We start from the raw sequence: 16,658 nt of genomic DNA on the forward strand, positions 1-16,658 counted from the left end.
AAAGGGTTTTCCAAGCACTGATTAATGCATTTTCAATTTCCCTATATGATTTTAAAGTAAGATGTCCATTCACACCATCATCCTGTACTATACAGTATAACCAAACACTTTATCTTGTCTGGGCACTGGGAGCAGCTGGCATCTGCAGGTAGGCAGAGAGTGAAAAGGGCAGAGATTGTGAGGGGGAGGATAAGTAGATGGGGGGAGTCCCTTACCTTACAGAAGTTCAGGGCTGGGAGGGACCAAGCTACAAATGGCTCGGATCAGGGTGAATCCTTCCCTAACGACCTGTGGGATTCAGTTAAATACAACAACTGGGACTGCCAAAAGTGTTGTTGTTAAGTGATGCAATCACATGACACCACACTTTTATAACCATATCATTTAGCAATGGAAATTTTGGTCCTAATTACAGTTCTTAGCCAAGGACTACCTTTAGTCTAAATTTAAAGTTGAAAGAAGAAGCATATTATCCTGTACGATGCTGATGATACTATTCTAACAGACAAAAATGCAAAGGCGCTGCAAGGTTTATTAATAAAAGTCAAGGAGCATAATGAAAAAAATGGGACTAAGATTAAATATAAAGAAGACCAAACTATTGGCAAATATGGCAACCAGCTTTAGAATTTATAATTGAAACATCAATGTGATAGATAACTTCGGCCTTTTAGAATCAACCATCAACAATAAAGGAACAAGCTTTCAATTTTTAAATTTTGGTGTTGAAGAATATTTGTTCATAATGTCCAGTGATATCATCCAGTCTTTTTTTAACATCAACATTTTAATGGCATTCTGATTTAGTATTGTTATTTTATGATTTTATTGTGCACTGTTCAGAGTGAAGTTCTCTGAGGTGGGTGGCCTCCTAAGTACAATTTATAAATAAAATAAGACTCCTGAAACTACCATAGACAGGCAAGAAAACAAAACAAAAAAGGATTGCTGAACAATTCAACCCAGAGTCCCCACTAGAGGTTGAAATGACCAATCTCAAATTATCTAACACATTAGACCAGTGATGGTGAACCTTTTAGAGACTGAGTGCCCAAACTGTAACCCAAAACCCACTTATGCATCGTTGAGTGCCGGGTGGGTGTAGCCCATTGGGTGGGTGTGGCCCATTGGGTGGGCATGGCCAATTGGGTGAGCATGGCCCATTGGGTGGGCGTGGCTGCGGTGGTAACGGCAGACTGGGTGGGACTAAAAAGTTCAATCAATCAATTTCAACTTTGCAAGATTTTTTTTTTCCCGCAAGAAGTTGAAATTGACTGATTGAACCTTTTTTTTTTTTTTTTTTGCACACAAGTGGCGGAGGCCTAAAGCGAAAAGGTTTTATAAAACCCAGCTGAAGGCCTAGGACTGGGGCGATGGTGCACATGCCCACAGAGAGGACTCTGAGTGCCGCCTCTGACACCTGTGCCATAGATTCATCACCACTGCATTAGACAGTTCTCTAAAAAAAGACTGTTATAGCAAGAAAGGTAAAAGGAAAGAGAAGAGGACAACAGGAGTGATTAGACTCAATTACAGCAGCAATGGAAATATTCACGACTGGAAGACCTGAAAGACTAGGTTAGAATCAGATTGTCAGGAAGAAAATTTATCTATGTGGTTGCAAAGAGTCAACACCAACTTGATGACACATAATCAATCAATACCTATGTCACATAATTCCAACTTCAATTGTCATGAACTGTGACACTGATATTCAGATGTTCCATCACTAAATTCTGAAGGTTTCAAAAGCTACAGAAGGAGTTGAAGGCTGCAGGTGATCCACTCCTATCTTATTTGTTTTTTTGTTTGTTTGTATCCCACCTTTATTATTTTTACAAATAACTCAAGGCGGCAAACATATCCAACACACTTTCCTCCTCCTATTTTTCCCACAACAACCTTGTGAGGTAAGTTGGGCTGAAAGTGTGTGACTGGCCCAGGGTCACCCAGCTCGCTTTCATAGCTAAGGCGGGACTGGAACTCATGCTCTCCTGGTTTCTAGCCTGGTGCCTTAACCGCTAGAACAAACTGACACTCATATTGTTTGCGTTGAACTTTTTATCATGTAAACATGACAGTTAACTGACAGTAAAAACACAATTACTTAGGCAAAAATGAAGCATGGTACTGAAAAAAGAAATGTAACCACCAAATAGTAAGGACAAGCCATTAAGTACAAATGAAGCCATCTTAATAAGCTGATGTCCTATTAAATAACAAAGGCCAATCTACTACATCAGAAAAAATCAAGTCTCTCAAAAGATAAACTACAACCATGATCTATTTTAAAAATTACTCATTTTGAAAATATAAAGAACATCAGTCTAGCATTTATTATTACATCTCCAATTTTTACCTTTGTTTAGATGGTGTGCTAACCAAAGCAGACTCTTCTTTAAAGGAAAGTTTCCAGGATTCATCTGGTTTATAGTCACTTTGGCCCAATTCTTCCATGACCCAGTCACGTAAATCTTCTGGCATGTTACTCCAAGCTCTTTTTGAACTTGGTTCATCAAAATAGATTGACTAGATTTTCAGAAGAGAATATTGAAACATGTTTCACAATGTAAGTTTCCAGAAATAATCCTTACTTTGTTTAATAAATTCCACAATAACTCTAAATACTAGGTAGTCATGACTTATTCAACAAACCATCATTTAGTATAATATATGACCTGAGGTCTTGACACAGTAGCTCATCTCAGTTTCCAATTAATATACCTTTTGTTGCAAGTTTAAATCAGAAATTTATTCAAATGTATACAGGATATATATTTTACAAACTTCCCTATTAGGATACCTGAATCTCTTACAACTGTCATGACCATACTGTAATATCAATAAACTGAGGCATATTCAAAAACATGCAGCTCTGTCTGCTTTGATATTGCAGAAGTAAAATCTTTGGCTCATATCTTTTCATACTATGTGTCCTGAAACTCAAACTTTCCCTGATGAATCCTATGAATTCTGTGTTCAACATCTCTCATCAGATCAAGATTTAAGAAAAACTGCAGATGTTATTAAAATTACTGAAATAACCTCCAGAATATAACAGCAATTAATAGCCATGTAACCTCCTTATACTTCAGATTTGTTTTACAGTTGTTTGCAACAAGGTCATGCACAGCATCCTTGCTATCTTTCCTTGCCCTCAATTTTCTTTATGCATCTTATCATGTTTAACAGTGCTAAATCATATTTTAGTTCTTAATGTTAATACTATTTTGTTCTAAATTAGTGGTAATATCATCCTGTGATGTATTATTCAACTAAGCATCTAGAGTAAACCCAGGCATTGGTTTGGGACATTATTATGGGAGCTCTGACATGGGCAAATGAATCTAGTAGTTTTGCATTTTTATTGTGCCTCAAAGCAGTTTTAATTTATTTCTTTTAGCCTAATTCTCAAGGTGAAGGGATTGTTCATTACCCACAGTTTTTGAATAACAGGGCAGCCATATAAATTGGATTAATAAATAAAACAAACCTTAATCATTTCTCTCTTCCCATAAATAGAAATATGAAAAATACCAATTTTAAACTGTAGCAAAGAATTATATATTTACCATGTATGATGGAAGTGTTTTCAATATGCCTGATTCAGGTTTTTGTGTAAATGGTCCTTCCAGCACTCCTCGCTTTAGCATATGAAGAAGCAGTTTTGCATATAAGTTTCTATTCTTTCTACCAACAATTCCTGTACCAGCACCTGAAGGCTCACAAAGTTTTTTAATCCAAACAGCACATCTGTAACGTTCTGAAGAAGACAAAAGATAAAAATTACGAAATAAGCCTACTGCTTAAAATATTATGCAGAATATTATCCTTAAGTACCTAATAATACAAGAAACATTAAGATGCTGAGAGCCTGAATACATTTACTTCTAAATAAGGACTCTTTTTAAAAAAAAATCAAAGAAAATAGTGTGCTACACATTTTTAAATTAATTGGCAAAACAGGCAAAGGAAAATCTTCAAATTTGTAAAACATAATGCCTTAATCTCCTGACTCTAGAGCAGACCTGCAACTTGCAATCCACCTTATGGATTGTGCCACCTGCTGGCATTTTTGAAAATTTCAGTACATTCATCAAAGCTGCCATCCCAAAATACATGCTGCCAAGTGCCTCCAATGACTCACTGCTGCCACTCTGCTAACCAGCAAACAGTCAATCAGGACACCAGATATTCCTTTGCAGTCCACAATTATTTTTAATTTATCAATGTGGTTCTTCTAGTTCTGCAGACCTAAGATAATATCACTGAAATCCCTCCTACAATACAGATTACAGGTAATCCTCGACTTACAACAATTGAGCCCAACATTTATGTTGCTAAGCAAGACGTTTGTTGAGTTTTGCTCATTTTATGATCTTTCTTGCCACAGCTGTTAAGTGAATCACTGTACTTGTTAAGTTAGTAACACTTAACAGTTGTTAAGTAAATCTGGCTTCCCCATTGACTTTGCTTGCCAGAAAGTCATAAAAGCTGATAACATGATCCTGGGATACTGCAATGGTCATAAATATGAACCAATTGCCAAGCATCCCAATTTTGATCACGTGACCATGGGGAGGCTACAACAGTCGTGTGAAAAACAGATCATAAGACACTTTTTTCAGTGCTGTTATAACAAACTGAGGTAAGTCAAGGACTACCTGTAATTTAGAGGTTATATTTATTTTAATAATTAAATAACTATAAACTTTATATTGATACATGATATATTCCTATTGTTATTTTATACAAGGGGATAAACTACTAATAAAGTTTCCGTGACAAGATAATGTTTTTTTTTTAATTTTCTTCAGTTAAATTCAGGTTTCCTGATCAGGATGGCATCTTTAACTTACAAAATTTTTAGTTCTATCATTGGGTTTTTATTTTAATGTATCTATTCATGTGAAAAGAAAATAATTATTTCTGGGCTTGTTTAGATGGCTAAAGTGTGATTCCTTTGAAAATTAGACAAATTCTTATGTCACTTCAGTAAGCAATGAATGACTCTTTCAACATTCAAAGGAATTAGGCACAGGGAAGCAAATACATTTTGACCCCCACGAATTCATATGAGAAATTCACATTATAGACTAATACTAATATGAAATTGTGAGGAGGGAAATGTTTTATTGGAAATCCTGCACTAATCAAGAAATTAACATCTTAAATCAATTATAAACAATATCTATTAGAAGGAATTTTTTTAACACTAGTAAGAAAAAAAAGCAAATCTATTTCAAGGAGTCAAGTGTGTGTGAGAGAGACAAGAGAGAGACAGAGACAGAGAGAGACAGAGAAAGAGGAGAAACATAACCTTGGAGAACAGTATGGTAATTCAAGATGGGTGATGCTGAACTAGGCTCAAAAAGTATGGAATCTAAGTAGCATTATGGGAATAAACGCCACATTTTAAATCACTTTGGATCTTTAATAATCACTTGCTGCCTTTTGATGTTCATTTTATTGTGTTTCCCCGAAAATAAAACCAAAAGAGGCAACAAGTCTTATTTTTAGGGAATGTCTTACCCACTTACCTTAGGACCGCCACAGCCAGGCCTCCAGTCCCCAAGACCTGTCGCACTGCTGCTCGAATTATTCTGTGGCCACATGGTGCCTGGCACCGGTGCAGCTTGCAGCCGGACGCTATATGGTGCGTGGTGCCAGTGCCGCCACTTGTGGCAGGAGGTCGTGTGGTGCATGGTACTGGTGCCATTCCTCATGGCAGGAGGCCATGTGGCACATCACATCGGTGCCGCCGCTCCTGTCCGCCATGGTGCAATGCACCACGCAGCCTCCTGCCATGAGCAGCGGCACCAGCATGATGCTCCATGTGGAATGCGGCCGCAAGTGGCTGCAAAAGAACTCAGGCAGTAGCACGACAGGTGTCAGGATATGGGTGGCCTGGCTGCGGCGGACCTAAGGTAAGCAAGTGCAGGGTACACAGGGCAGCTCCACCCCCCAAACCAGCTTGATTTTTATGTGTGCGCCTCGCCCCATCTCGTACAACCAGGGCTTATTTTGGGGGGTAGGACTTATATTAGGGGCACTCATAAAAATCAAGCTAGGGCTTATTTTTAGGATAGGTCTTATTTTCCAGGAAACACGGTATGTTCAATATTTTTGGCATGTATCCCAATGATTGCAGGGCATCCGAGGAAAGAGTCGATTTATTTCTAATGCCTGTTTTCCACAAAGAACAGAAGTTATCTCTTGCTATCAGAGCAACTAAGGTGGCTAAATTAAATACTAATTTCAGCCAGTATCTAAAAATAACAATATAGATCTAACCTCCGTTCTTCCAATTCCATTCTTAAAGCTACAGTAGGAACGCATTGGGGAACATGCAAGATTGCTCTCAAGAATGCTGATTGCACCCTCTTTGCTGAAATATTCGCATATTTGTACATTGTATCATAATTGCTTCATTACTTTCCCTCAAATAGCAAAAGCATGGAAGGGATGCAATATCCTCCACTGGTGCAGAGAAAAGTCAAAATAGCTATAGTTACCTGTCATCTGTGATATTTAGATACAATCTAAATGAGCATTCTCTATCCAAGGGTGCAGTGTTCACATCCTATGCAGGCAAAGGTATTTTAGATTCAGAATGGACACCTTCTTAATAGCCGATGAATGCTTTTTAAAGCACCTTTTCCTGGGCTCACATGCTAACCACGGGGGCTCAGAAAAATATACATTTGAGTTAAGAATGTTAAGGGTCAGGCACAGAGCAGCAAAAGCAACACATGGTCAAATTCTGCTACTGCCTCCTTAATGACTTCTTAACTCAAACACATATTTTTCCAGAGCTGTGCAACTACCATGTGAGCTACAGAACAGTTGTGGTGCTTTTAAAGAACAGCCAACAAGTACAGAGAAGAGACTCCTTTGGATCTAAACATTGTACATCTCTAGTTTTTGTTACTGGCCTCTTCAAATAACAATCAGCTTCTTTTTGCTACATTTAACTACTACATCTTTTTCCTCTGAAGATTCTGGGAATTTAACAGTTTTTCCAAACAAAAAGTTGTTCTCTTTGTGTACCACTCTTTCAAGTTGAACTAAATAATAATTCCTTTTATTTACCGCAGATTTGCCAATGATTGCTCTCTATCCAACTGATCTCATCACTGCATTGAGCTCCTTAATTTTTATTCTTTCATTCTTATCTTTTATCCCATAAAATAAATTAAAAATAAAAATAAATTTAACTTAGGCAGGTTAGTGTTCTCCAAACTGTCTACCACATTATTTATATATCATATTTAAAAACTACCCATCTCCTCATAGACCAACTCTGGGCAGTGTACAAATAGACAAAATAATAATTTATATATAAAAACGATATATAATAAAAACAATTAAACATAGGAATAGTTAAAATTCAAGATTAAAAAGGTGGAGGAGGGGCTCCTGAGTATTAGCTAGTTCTCTGTGGGCCCCAAGCAAGTTAACAGAGCAAGGTCTTCAAGCATTTACAAAATATTAGGAGGGTTGGGCCTGCCTCATCTCTGGGGGGAGAAGGTTCCAAAGGGCAGGAGCCAATGGCAGAGGATGCTCTTTTCTTGGGCCCTGCCAATTGCAATTCTTTAACCGACTGGGTCTGCAGATACTTTCCTTGGCTGACTGGGTGGGATGGACCAATATAATGGGATAAAGACAGTTCCATTGGGAATCTGGTCCCATGCCACATAGGGCTTTAAAAATCATAAATACATCTTAAATTGGATCCAGACACAAACCAGTCCCCAATGCAGCTTGTGCAGCTGAGATGTTACATGCACTGTTCTTGGGGCACCCACAACAGCTCACACAGCCTCATTCTGTACTAGCTGAAGTTTATGGATACTTTTCAAGGATAACCCCATCTAGAGCACATTGCATTAGTCCAGATAGGAGATGACCAGAGTGTGAGTGACTGAGCAAAGAGCCTCCCTACCCAAGAATGGGTATAATTGGCACACAACATGAAGTTGAGCAAAGGCTCTCCTAGTCACGACTGTTATCTGCTCTTCGAGCAAGAGCCATGAGTCCAGGAGGGCCCCTAGATTACGCACCTGTCTGAGGTAAGGAAAAACCATCCAAGACCAAAGATGATAAACAGAGTACTCCTCACCCACCCACAACCACTCCACTTTACCAAAGTTCAGCTGAAGCATGTTGTTCCCTATCCAGATCCCCTTAACTCAGACACTGCAAAAGAACATCTATTTCACTCACTTCACCCAGGATGGAGGTATATATCAGCATTCTGATGACACTTCATCCAATGGTGATAGATGATCTCATTCAACAGTTACATGTCAAAAAGGAGGAGAGCGAGCATTGAGTCCTGCACACCTACAAAGTAGGGGCTGTGGAACTGCACCTCTCATCTCCTATCAAAACTAATTGGGACTGGTCTTGGAGAAAGGTAGTAGACCAGCAAAAGTCTGTGCCACCCACCCCCACTTCCCTAAGTTGGCCCAAAAGAATACTGTGGTCGACAGTAATGAAAAAAGCCACAGAAAGGTCAAGAGGAGCAAGGATGGATGTACCATCCCGCTCCTGCCAGATCTAACAGTGCAACCAATGCCAAGTCTGTACTATATCCAGGCCTGATTGCTGACTGAAAAGGAGTACAGATAATCCATTTTAATCAGAATTTTCTGGAGTTGCAGTTCCACCATCTTTTGACCACCTTCCTTGCTCTATCACTTTTTATAACTGCACTATATTTGAAATACCATATAAAACAAAGTGTTTTGTATGAACAAAGCATTTTTTTTAAAAAAAGCCTCCTTTATAAATTCTGTTTACAGTTTTCTTAAATAACGGTAAAGCAGTTCGTTTTTCATAGAGCGCATTGAAATCAAATTTGGAATTAATTTCTTGAAGTCCTTATCTCTCAGCTTATAACTGTTCAAAAGTCCATGGAAAAGCTAATAAATGATAAACTCCTTATAGAAAGCAAAAGGCTTTCAACTGAACCTGAAACCGCAACATTTGCATGTTAACATAGAGTACTTATATCTCTCACTCCATGTAAAAACTGCAGTTTTTATTTCTCTCTGCGGCTCTTTTTTTTTCATCTCCAATTTTCTCAGCCTGCTTTGTTCCTTTAAATCTGTAAACCTGGTTGATTTGAAGTAATATTATTTTTGTGCTTTCTTCCTAAATATCCCTTTTTGTCAGTAACTGAGTCATATGTTCCATGTTGGAGTTTCTATACTTCATATTCTATCATTAGTGCCACTTTGTTCATTGCCTAGAATTTGGCAATCATTTTGACCAGTATCATTTCATACTAATTTATTTTTTCTGTATAATAATATTTTATGAACTTCCTCTATTGTTTCTATTTTTTTTTTGCCCATTGCAAAATATATATTTCCTCAGACTTCCTTAGACCTGTAGTTCTTGTTTCCTCAGGTCTTCAGTCAGTATGTTCTTTTTAAAAAACAAACAAACACCCTGTTATTATTTCACATTACCATCACATGCAGCAACCAGTTTACTTGGTTAGAAGTGGCATAATTTCTTCTATATTTATTTTGAGACTAGACAAATACATTCTAAAATCTCACTGGCACTATCTCAAACTGACAAACTAAATTATCACTACTGAAATTAAAATTAAATTGAAGCTATCTTTCTCATAATTTCTAACTTGGCAGTGGAGTTATTCTATTCTGTCTCCCATTTACTCAGTACCAGCCAATTACGGACAATAAAAAAATTATTGGACAATAACATTATACGAAAACATAGTGAAAGATGAAGGTTGTTTTTCTTTACCAAAATTTTTCCTCTACCAATACATTTTTTTTATTTAAATATCGCAGGCAATCTCTTAGAGAATTTGAATACTTGACAGTATTGTAGTACTAGAACAGTTCAGTTACATCAGGTTCTTGCTAAAGCAAAGGGTATCATGGCAATTAATTTGGTTCCTCTCTCTTTCCAGGAGATACGATTAGTACTGTTTCCATAAACCTTTCTCTTTTTTTCTACAATGGCAGAAAATCTCTATCTGCTTTGAACAGTTTTTAGAGATACCTATGTGGATATCCCAAGATTAAAAGGAATGTGTGTGTGTGTGTGTGTGTGTGTGTGTGTGTGTGTATACACGCACCTTCACTAAAACACTGGACCTCTCACCATACCTGGAGCCAACGTCACATCATCAAAGAAAATATTTTCTAAATTATCAACTGAAAATTGAATTCTCTGTATCTCAAAAACATTTTATTCTATTTTTGTGTTTTGCACTGAAAATATAAAGGAAAAATTGTATATCTGCTAGCATGTAAGTTTCTTCCAAATCGTGTATTCCAGTAATTTTAAAAGTTAAATATTATTACTTACTTTACTTAGTTATGCTTTTATATAATGGAAAATGTGAAATGCATCAATTGTCTAATTATTTACCTGATTTATGAGGTAGTTTTAAAACATAAGACTTCATATCCACAACATAATGGTCAAATTCTGAATCCAATTTCTCCCATGCTTCTTCTTCACTGCTCATTGTGCTCAGTCAATAAACTATGTACAGATGTGTTATTCAAGATACTGAAAAAAATGTTCAGAAAGACAGGACCATATTATATCAAAAATATAGAATGCTATCACTGTATTCATAACTTTAAAAGGGCATCAAACATCACACAAAATATTTCTCCTCAGGAAATAAATATTTTTTGTCCTTCTCCCTTTATACCAGTGGTTCTCAACCTGTGGGTCGGGACCCCATTTGGGGTCGAACGACCATTTCACGGGGGTCGCCAAACAACACAGTCTGCCATTTTTTCCCCTTTTCCTTAGCTGTGCTACTCCCTTTTATTCTATTGGCTTTTGAAAGCCAATAGAATAGACTCTCTTGAATAGAGTCTAATTCTATTGGCTTTCAAAAGCCAATAGGAATTGTCCAGGCTGTCTCTGCCCTGCTGAGGCTGCCAAAAGTCCCATTCTGCAAACAGTGCTGCACCAGTTGAGTAGTCCTCGACTTACGACCGGGTGAGTAGTCTTCGACTTACGACCGGTTGGGGGGGGGTCGCGGCATTAAAAAGGTTGAGAACCACTGCTTTATACCTTTCAGAATAGGGAGAGAGAAAAGGAGGGATACAGAAAATACAATGAATCCACCAACAACATACCCTTAGTTCAGTGTTTCTCAACCTTGACAATTTTAAGGCATGTGGACTTCAACTCCCAGAATTCCACAGCCAGCAATGCTGGCTGTGGAATTCTGGGAGTTGAAGTCCACATGCCTTAAAATTGTCAAGGTTGAGAAACACTGCCTTAGTTGATCAGCAGATACTAAGCATGGCTGACAGTACAAACACCATAAATGTTTAATCCAGAATTATTTTATATTTTCAATAGAGCAAAACTCATAAAATATAGCATTCATAAATTAAAAGATAATTCATCTCTCCTAAAAGGAAGCACTCAACCTCGGCTCTTTTATGACTCATGGACTTCAACTCCCAGAATTCCTGAGCCAGCATAGCTGGGCTAGCTAGCTCTCTCCTGCCCTTCCTGCTTCCTGCAGAGACGCAGCAAAGGGAGGAGCTCCGCCCAATAAGCTTTTCAGCTCCTCGGAGAACACCGTGAGTGCACTCTCTTTTATACACACACACACACACAGAGAGAGAGAGAGAGAGACAGAGAGAGAGAGAGAGAGAGAGAGAGAGAGAGAGAGAGAGAGAGAGAAGCTGGGAAGCGCAAGTGCCTCTCTCTGTCTCTGTCTCTCTCTGCAAATGGCAGAGGAGGCTGGGAGCCACAGGGGAAGGCTCAAAGAGCCGCATGAGGCTCCGGAGCTGCAGGTTGCCGACCTGTGCCTAGGACATGCAACCATCATAAATACATGCCAGTTGCCAAGCATTTGAATTTTGATCATGTAATCACAGGGATTCTGCAACTGTTATAAATGTGAAAAATGGACATGAGTCATTTTTTTCACTTTCTTTGAATAGTCACTAAATCAGTGTTTCTCAACCTTGAGAATTTTAAAGCATGTGGACTTCAACTCCTAGAATTCCACAGCCAGCAATGCTGGCTGTGGAATTCTGGGAGTTGAAGTCCACATCCCTTAAAATTGTCAAGGTTGAGAAACACTGCACTAAATGAATTGTTGTAAGTTGAGGACTACTTGTATTAAATGCAGGACATTAACTCACACTGTTACACTTAAGATATTTTTGTGATGGTCTTCAAGTCCCCCACAGAACAGAATCTGAAGACGATTACAAAAATACCTAGATGTAACAAAAAGAAGTACTCATAAACTCATGGAAATTTTCTCTTTGGACCATTCCAGAGAATTTGCTTTCAGCAGTCCAATCAAAATATCACAAGTCTGTGTTACCTACAACACTTTCAAACACATTTCAATAGTACGTCAATGCTATTTTAATTATCAAATCATCACAAAAACCATGGAAATAAATCATTACCAGTCATTCCCAATCTGTAGTGAACCGAGCATAGAAAATGTGATCACAACCCCAAAAATTACTAATGCAATCTTAAATACAGTTAATCCTAATTCATAAGGAGCTTTTTTTCTCAGTATAAATATGTATAAGAGTTGTTTAGAATTTTCCAATCGTAGGGGGAGAAGCCACTGTTTCCAGCAAAAACGCTACAGCTATGATCCTCTTAGTTCTATGAAAATGCATGTAGCATAACTCTTTTAGTTCTGAATTATTTCATGCTCACTCAAAAGTTTGTACCTCTAGCTGGGTTTGTACTATAACCTCCCCCATGACTCAGTAAATCAGGATGTGTGCATGTGTGTGTGTTCACAACCCACTGAACCACATCCAATTATAGTTCACATAGGCTGAAATGTGTTCGGCTAATTTGTGGTTCAGTACGCCAAATCACTCAGACCCACTAAGTTCGCGGGATAGCAATACCGAACCTCAGTCATGTGCGCATTTCCTCACACGGGAAACCTGCAATCTTTGGCTCTTCACCCCACCTTCCTGACAATATAGCCCCGTTTACCTCACGCAGTCCACGATTTCGGAGGCGTTGGGCACCAGCTTCCCACGGAGGGAAGGAATTAGCACAAACACTTCACTCAGGGATGAAATTGCCAAGAGGTCCAAAGGAGTGGGACGGAAAAGGGGAACCGAACTGTCTCGGAGCCTCCCAAACCCTCGCTACCGACACGGCTACGCCTCCTCCTCCTCCCGCTGCGAGGGGGATACATGAGACTGGGAAAAGCCCCGCGCCTCCAAAGGCTGCGCTTCAGGCCTGAAGAGGAAATCCAGGAGGGACGCAACCGCTGCTAGGAGCCCATCCAAACGCTCTCTCTTTCTCAGTGAGGAAGTGGCGAGCAGACCCAAATGATTTCCGCTTCCGGTGAAAAGCTTGGCGGGCGGTTGCCACGCAACGCGGAGTTTGTGAGTCTTCCGGGAACGTTAGACTTCGGTATTGGAGGGGCGGACTTGGAGGTCAAAAAAGCTGGTGGGGTTATTTTTCCTGGAGGGGGAAAATGAAGAAAGCAAAGCGGAGGAAAGCTGCTGTCTTCTGGAAATAAAGACAAAAGCTCGGGTTTGGCCTCACCCTCCTTAGTAAAGATGAGCCTCCGGGGCTTTGCAGTAAGTACAAGTAGTCCTCGACTTACGACCACAACTGAACCCAAAATTTGTGTTGCTGAGAATTTTTTTCAGTGAGTTTTGCCCCATTTTACGATTTTTCTTGCCACGTTTCTTAGGTGAATCCCTGCAGTTGTTAAATCAGTAACATGGTTGTTAAGTGAATCTGGCTTCCCCATTGAATTTGCTTGTCAGAAGGTCGCAAAAGGGGGTCACATGACCACAGAACACAATGGTCATAAATATGAGCCAGTTGCCAAGCATTCTAATCGTGATCATGTGATCCTGGGGATGCTGTGGGTCATAAGTGTGAAAAATGGTCATAAATCACTTTTATCATTGCCATTGTAACTTCAAACAATCATTAAATGAACTGTTATAAGTCAAGGACTATCTGTATAATTTTTTATAAGGTGGTGGGTTCTGGTTTTAGTGTCCTCCAGGAGTGTCGGGAATGGTGAAAGGACTGATGGCTTCAACCATGTTTTTGCACCAGTATGGATGCACCCTTTTCGGATGTGGATGCAGCTTCAGGGAAACTTAGGATCTTCTGTCTTGGTTTACTGCATTAAAAGTAAAGAAACAGCCTTAAAAGAGAGGGACAAAAGCTTCATTGCCAGAGCCAAAGGAAGCGTTGCAGCAACAACATTAATGGACTTAATCCATTCCCTACAATAAATTACAGGTGGAAATAAGCTTTTTAGTGAGAACCCCTGCTTTAAAGAATCCGGTGAAGTACCCAGTTGGTGTTCACACTGCCAAATCTGTATCAATTGGTGAGGTAAATATAAGATACAGCTATATTTGTCTAGAGCAGGGGTAGAGAACCTTGGCTCTTTTATGACTTGTGGACTTCAATACCCAGAATTCCTGAACCAGCTGATTCAGGAATTCTGGGAGTTGAAGTCCACAAGTCATAAAAGAGCCAAGGTTCCCTACCCTTGGTCTAGACCAGGGGTAGGCAACCTTGGCTCTTTTATGACTCGTGGACTTCAACTCCCAGCATTCCTGAGCCAGCATAGCTGGCTCAGGAATGCTGGGAGTTGAAGTCCACGAGTCATAAAAGAGCCAAGGTTGCCTACCCCTGGTCTAGACAAACAGCATATATGAACCTTTTTTATAATGACGCAGGCAACCAGAAATTGATTTTCTGTTTATAATTATTAATTCTAATCTTAAACTAATCTTAAACTGCCAGTATGATCCTGGAGAAAATACAGAGTACTTGTTGCAGCCCACAAAAGCTTAAATGACTTAACTCTGGATTATTTTGGGAGATAAAATGATAGAAGAGAATTCCTCTGGGGCAGAGGTCCTCAACCTATGGTCTACAGCCCACTACTGGGCCATGGGCTCTTGGCTACCGGGTTGCGTGAGTGGGTATCCAGTGCACGTGCACATGTGCATGTGCTGGCACTAGCTGAGCCATGAGCTGCATGCTAGTGCTAGCTGAGCTGTGAGCTTCTCACCGGCACTAGCCGAGCCCAAAGCCGCATGCCAGCGCTAGCTGAACCACATGCCTCTTGCCAGTGCTAGCTGAGCCACAAGCCTCTCCCCAGCACTAACCAAGCCGTGCACCAATGCTAGCTGAGCCACGCGCCTCGCTAGCTGCCCCATTTGCGGAGTGCACATGCTCACAACCCCATTTGCGTGTATGCGCATGCAGTCACATTTGCATGTGTGCACATGCGTGCATAAAGGTGCCTGTCCCTCCCTTTCCCACCAGGCCGCCAACCCAGAAAGGTTGGCGACCCCTGCTCTGGGGGGAAAAAAGAACAAACACAACTAAACACATGTAAGAGTTCATATTAGAAATTACATCATGTTTATAAGAGACAAAAGGCAATTATTATTTGGCTGTTGTCATATCCTCAAATAACTGACAGGCAGTTCTGATTATTCCGACTAGAAGGTCCTGTCAAGCTGCCCAAGGCATAATCTTGCCCTGTTTAGGATTGGAAGTTTTGTATGATTTCTGAGGAAGAATACTTGCAATTCTTAGTCTGACCATTATTAGATCTATATCCTTCCCTGGTTAGTTAAGGCCTCCCATAAAGTAATGTATACCATTAGATGAATCCATGTGGCCATAAATTCATCCTTGAGAAAAGATGTGTATCCTCTCTTCAAAGTCATCACTAGAACTAAGTGGTTCTGTACAATTTTCTCCAATCTTCCCTTTTTTTGGGTAACATTGTTGAGGAAGAGACAGCATTAAATTCACTTGTTGATAATCTGGTTCTCCTTAGTCCAGTGGTTCTCAACCTTTTTAATGCCGTGACCCCCAACCAGTCGTAAGTCGAGGACTAAGCCGGTCATAAGTCGAGGACTACCCAACCGGTTGTAAGTCAAGGACTTTCCCTGCCCGGGAGCGCCGCGCATGCGTGGGGCTGCCCCCTGCACTGGCCAAGGCGTAACTGGCAAGCGGCAGAGACGGAGCAGGCCGACCACCAGCTGGGCCACCAGCTGGCCCAGCCCAAGGGAGGTAAGGCACCCGCCGGAAAAGGGGAAAAAAATGGCGGACAGTCTTGCTTGGTGACCCCCGTGAAATGGTCGATCGACCCCAAATGGGGTCGCGACCCATAAGTTGAGAACCGCTGCCTTAGTCTCTCAGTAGCTTTTGATACCATCAATTATCACTAATATGTCTGCTATGTCAGCTGCATAGGTTGCCAGTGAGCTTCTGATTTCACTCCAAGATATTGGTCATCAAATATAAAAACCTTCAAAGCATAGGGCCTGACTATCCGAGGGATTGCCTCTTTCTCATCATTTCTCCTTGACCCATAAGATCCAACACCGCAGATATGCTTGACTTCTGTTCTAATGACTGAAATTATTTGATGGATCTAGGGAGCAGGACTTCTCTGTCACAGCACTTATCCCTTTGAATAGCCTTCCTCCAGAGGTTTGGACAATATCTGAAAGGCTGATTTTTTTTCCCCCTTATGTGACAAGCAGGATGTGTTTTAGTTAGTATATATTTGTTTTTCCCACTATGTTTTCCACTTATTTTATCATTTTTAAGTTTGTATCTGTTTTTAATGTGGGCCAGAGTCA

The 16,658-nt window shown here is 40.0% G+C and overlaps 1 protein-coding gene and 1 long non-coding RNA gene across 11 annotated transcripts in view; one reads left to right on the plus strand and one right to left on the minus strand.

Annotated features, from left to right (window-relative positions):
- The window catches only part of CEP112 (centrosomal protein 112), a 312,867-nt gene extending 299,564 nt beyond the window's left edge, over nucleotides 1–13,303 (minus strand). For 7 of the 10 annotated variants that reach the window (XR_005554525.1, XR_005554526.1, XR_005554524.1 and 4 more), the window contains exons 1-4: nucleotides 13,003–13,302; nucleotides 10,417–10,560; nucleotides 3,573–3,763; nucleotides 2,360–2,529 (exon numbers count right to left, since the gene is read on the minus strand). Coding sequence is in view for 6 of the 10 variants with exons in the window: in XM_039325512.1 (XP_039181446.1) it covers nucleotides 2,360–2,529; nucleotides 3,573–3,763; nucleotides 10,417–10,516 (461 nt within the window). In the remaining 4 variants the exon portion in view is untranslated. Of the gene's footprint in view, nucleotides 1–2,359; nucleotides 2,530–3,572; nucleotides 3,764–10,416; nucleotides 10,561–13,002 lie in introns of all 10 variants that reach the window. The other 3 variants (XR_005554527.1, XM_039325516.1, XM_039325511.1) reach the window with 1 other exon arrangement.
- Nucleotides 13,304–13,397: 94 nt separating this feature from the next.
- LOC120300030 overlaps nucleotides 13,398–16,658 on the plus strand; it is a 32,102-nt gene continuing 28,841 nt past the window's right edge. Inside the window, exon 1 of the long non-coding RNA XR_005554528.1 lies at nucleotides 13,398–13,601. This is a non-coding gene — a long non-coding RNA (uncharacterized LOC120300030). The remainder of the gene's footprint in view (nucleotides 13,602–16,658) is intronic.

Source organism: Crotalus tigris, unplaced genomic scaffold, assembly GCF_016545835.1.
Source record: "Crotalus tigris isolate CLP2741 ecotype Arizona unplaced genomic scaffold, ASM1654583v1 scf7180000024337.5909745, whole genome shotgun sequence".
Taxonomy (NCBI): Eukaryota; Metazoa; Chordata; class Lepidosauria; order Squamata; family Viperidae; genus Crotalus; species Crotalus tigris.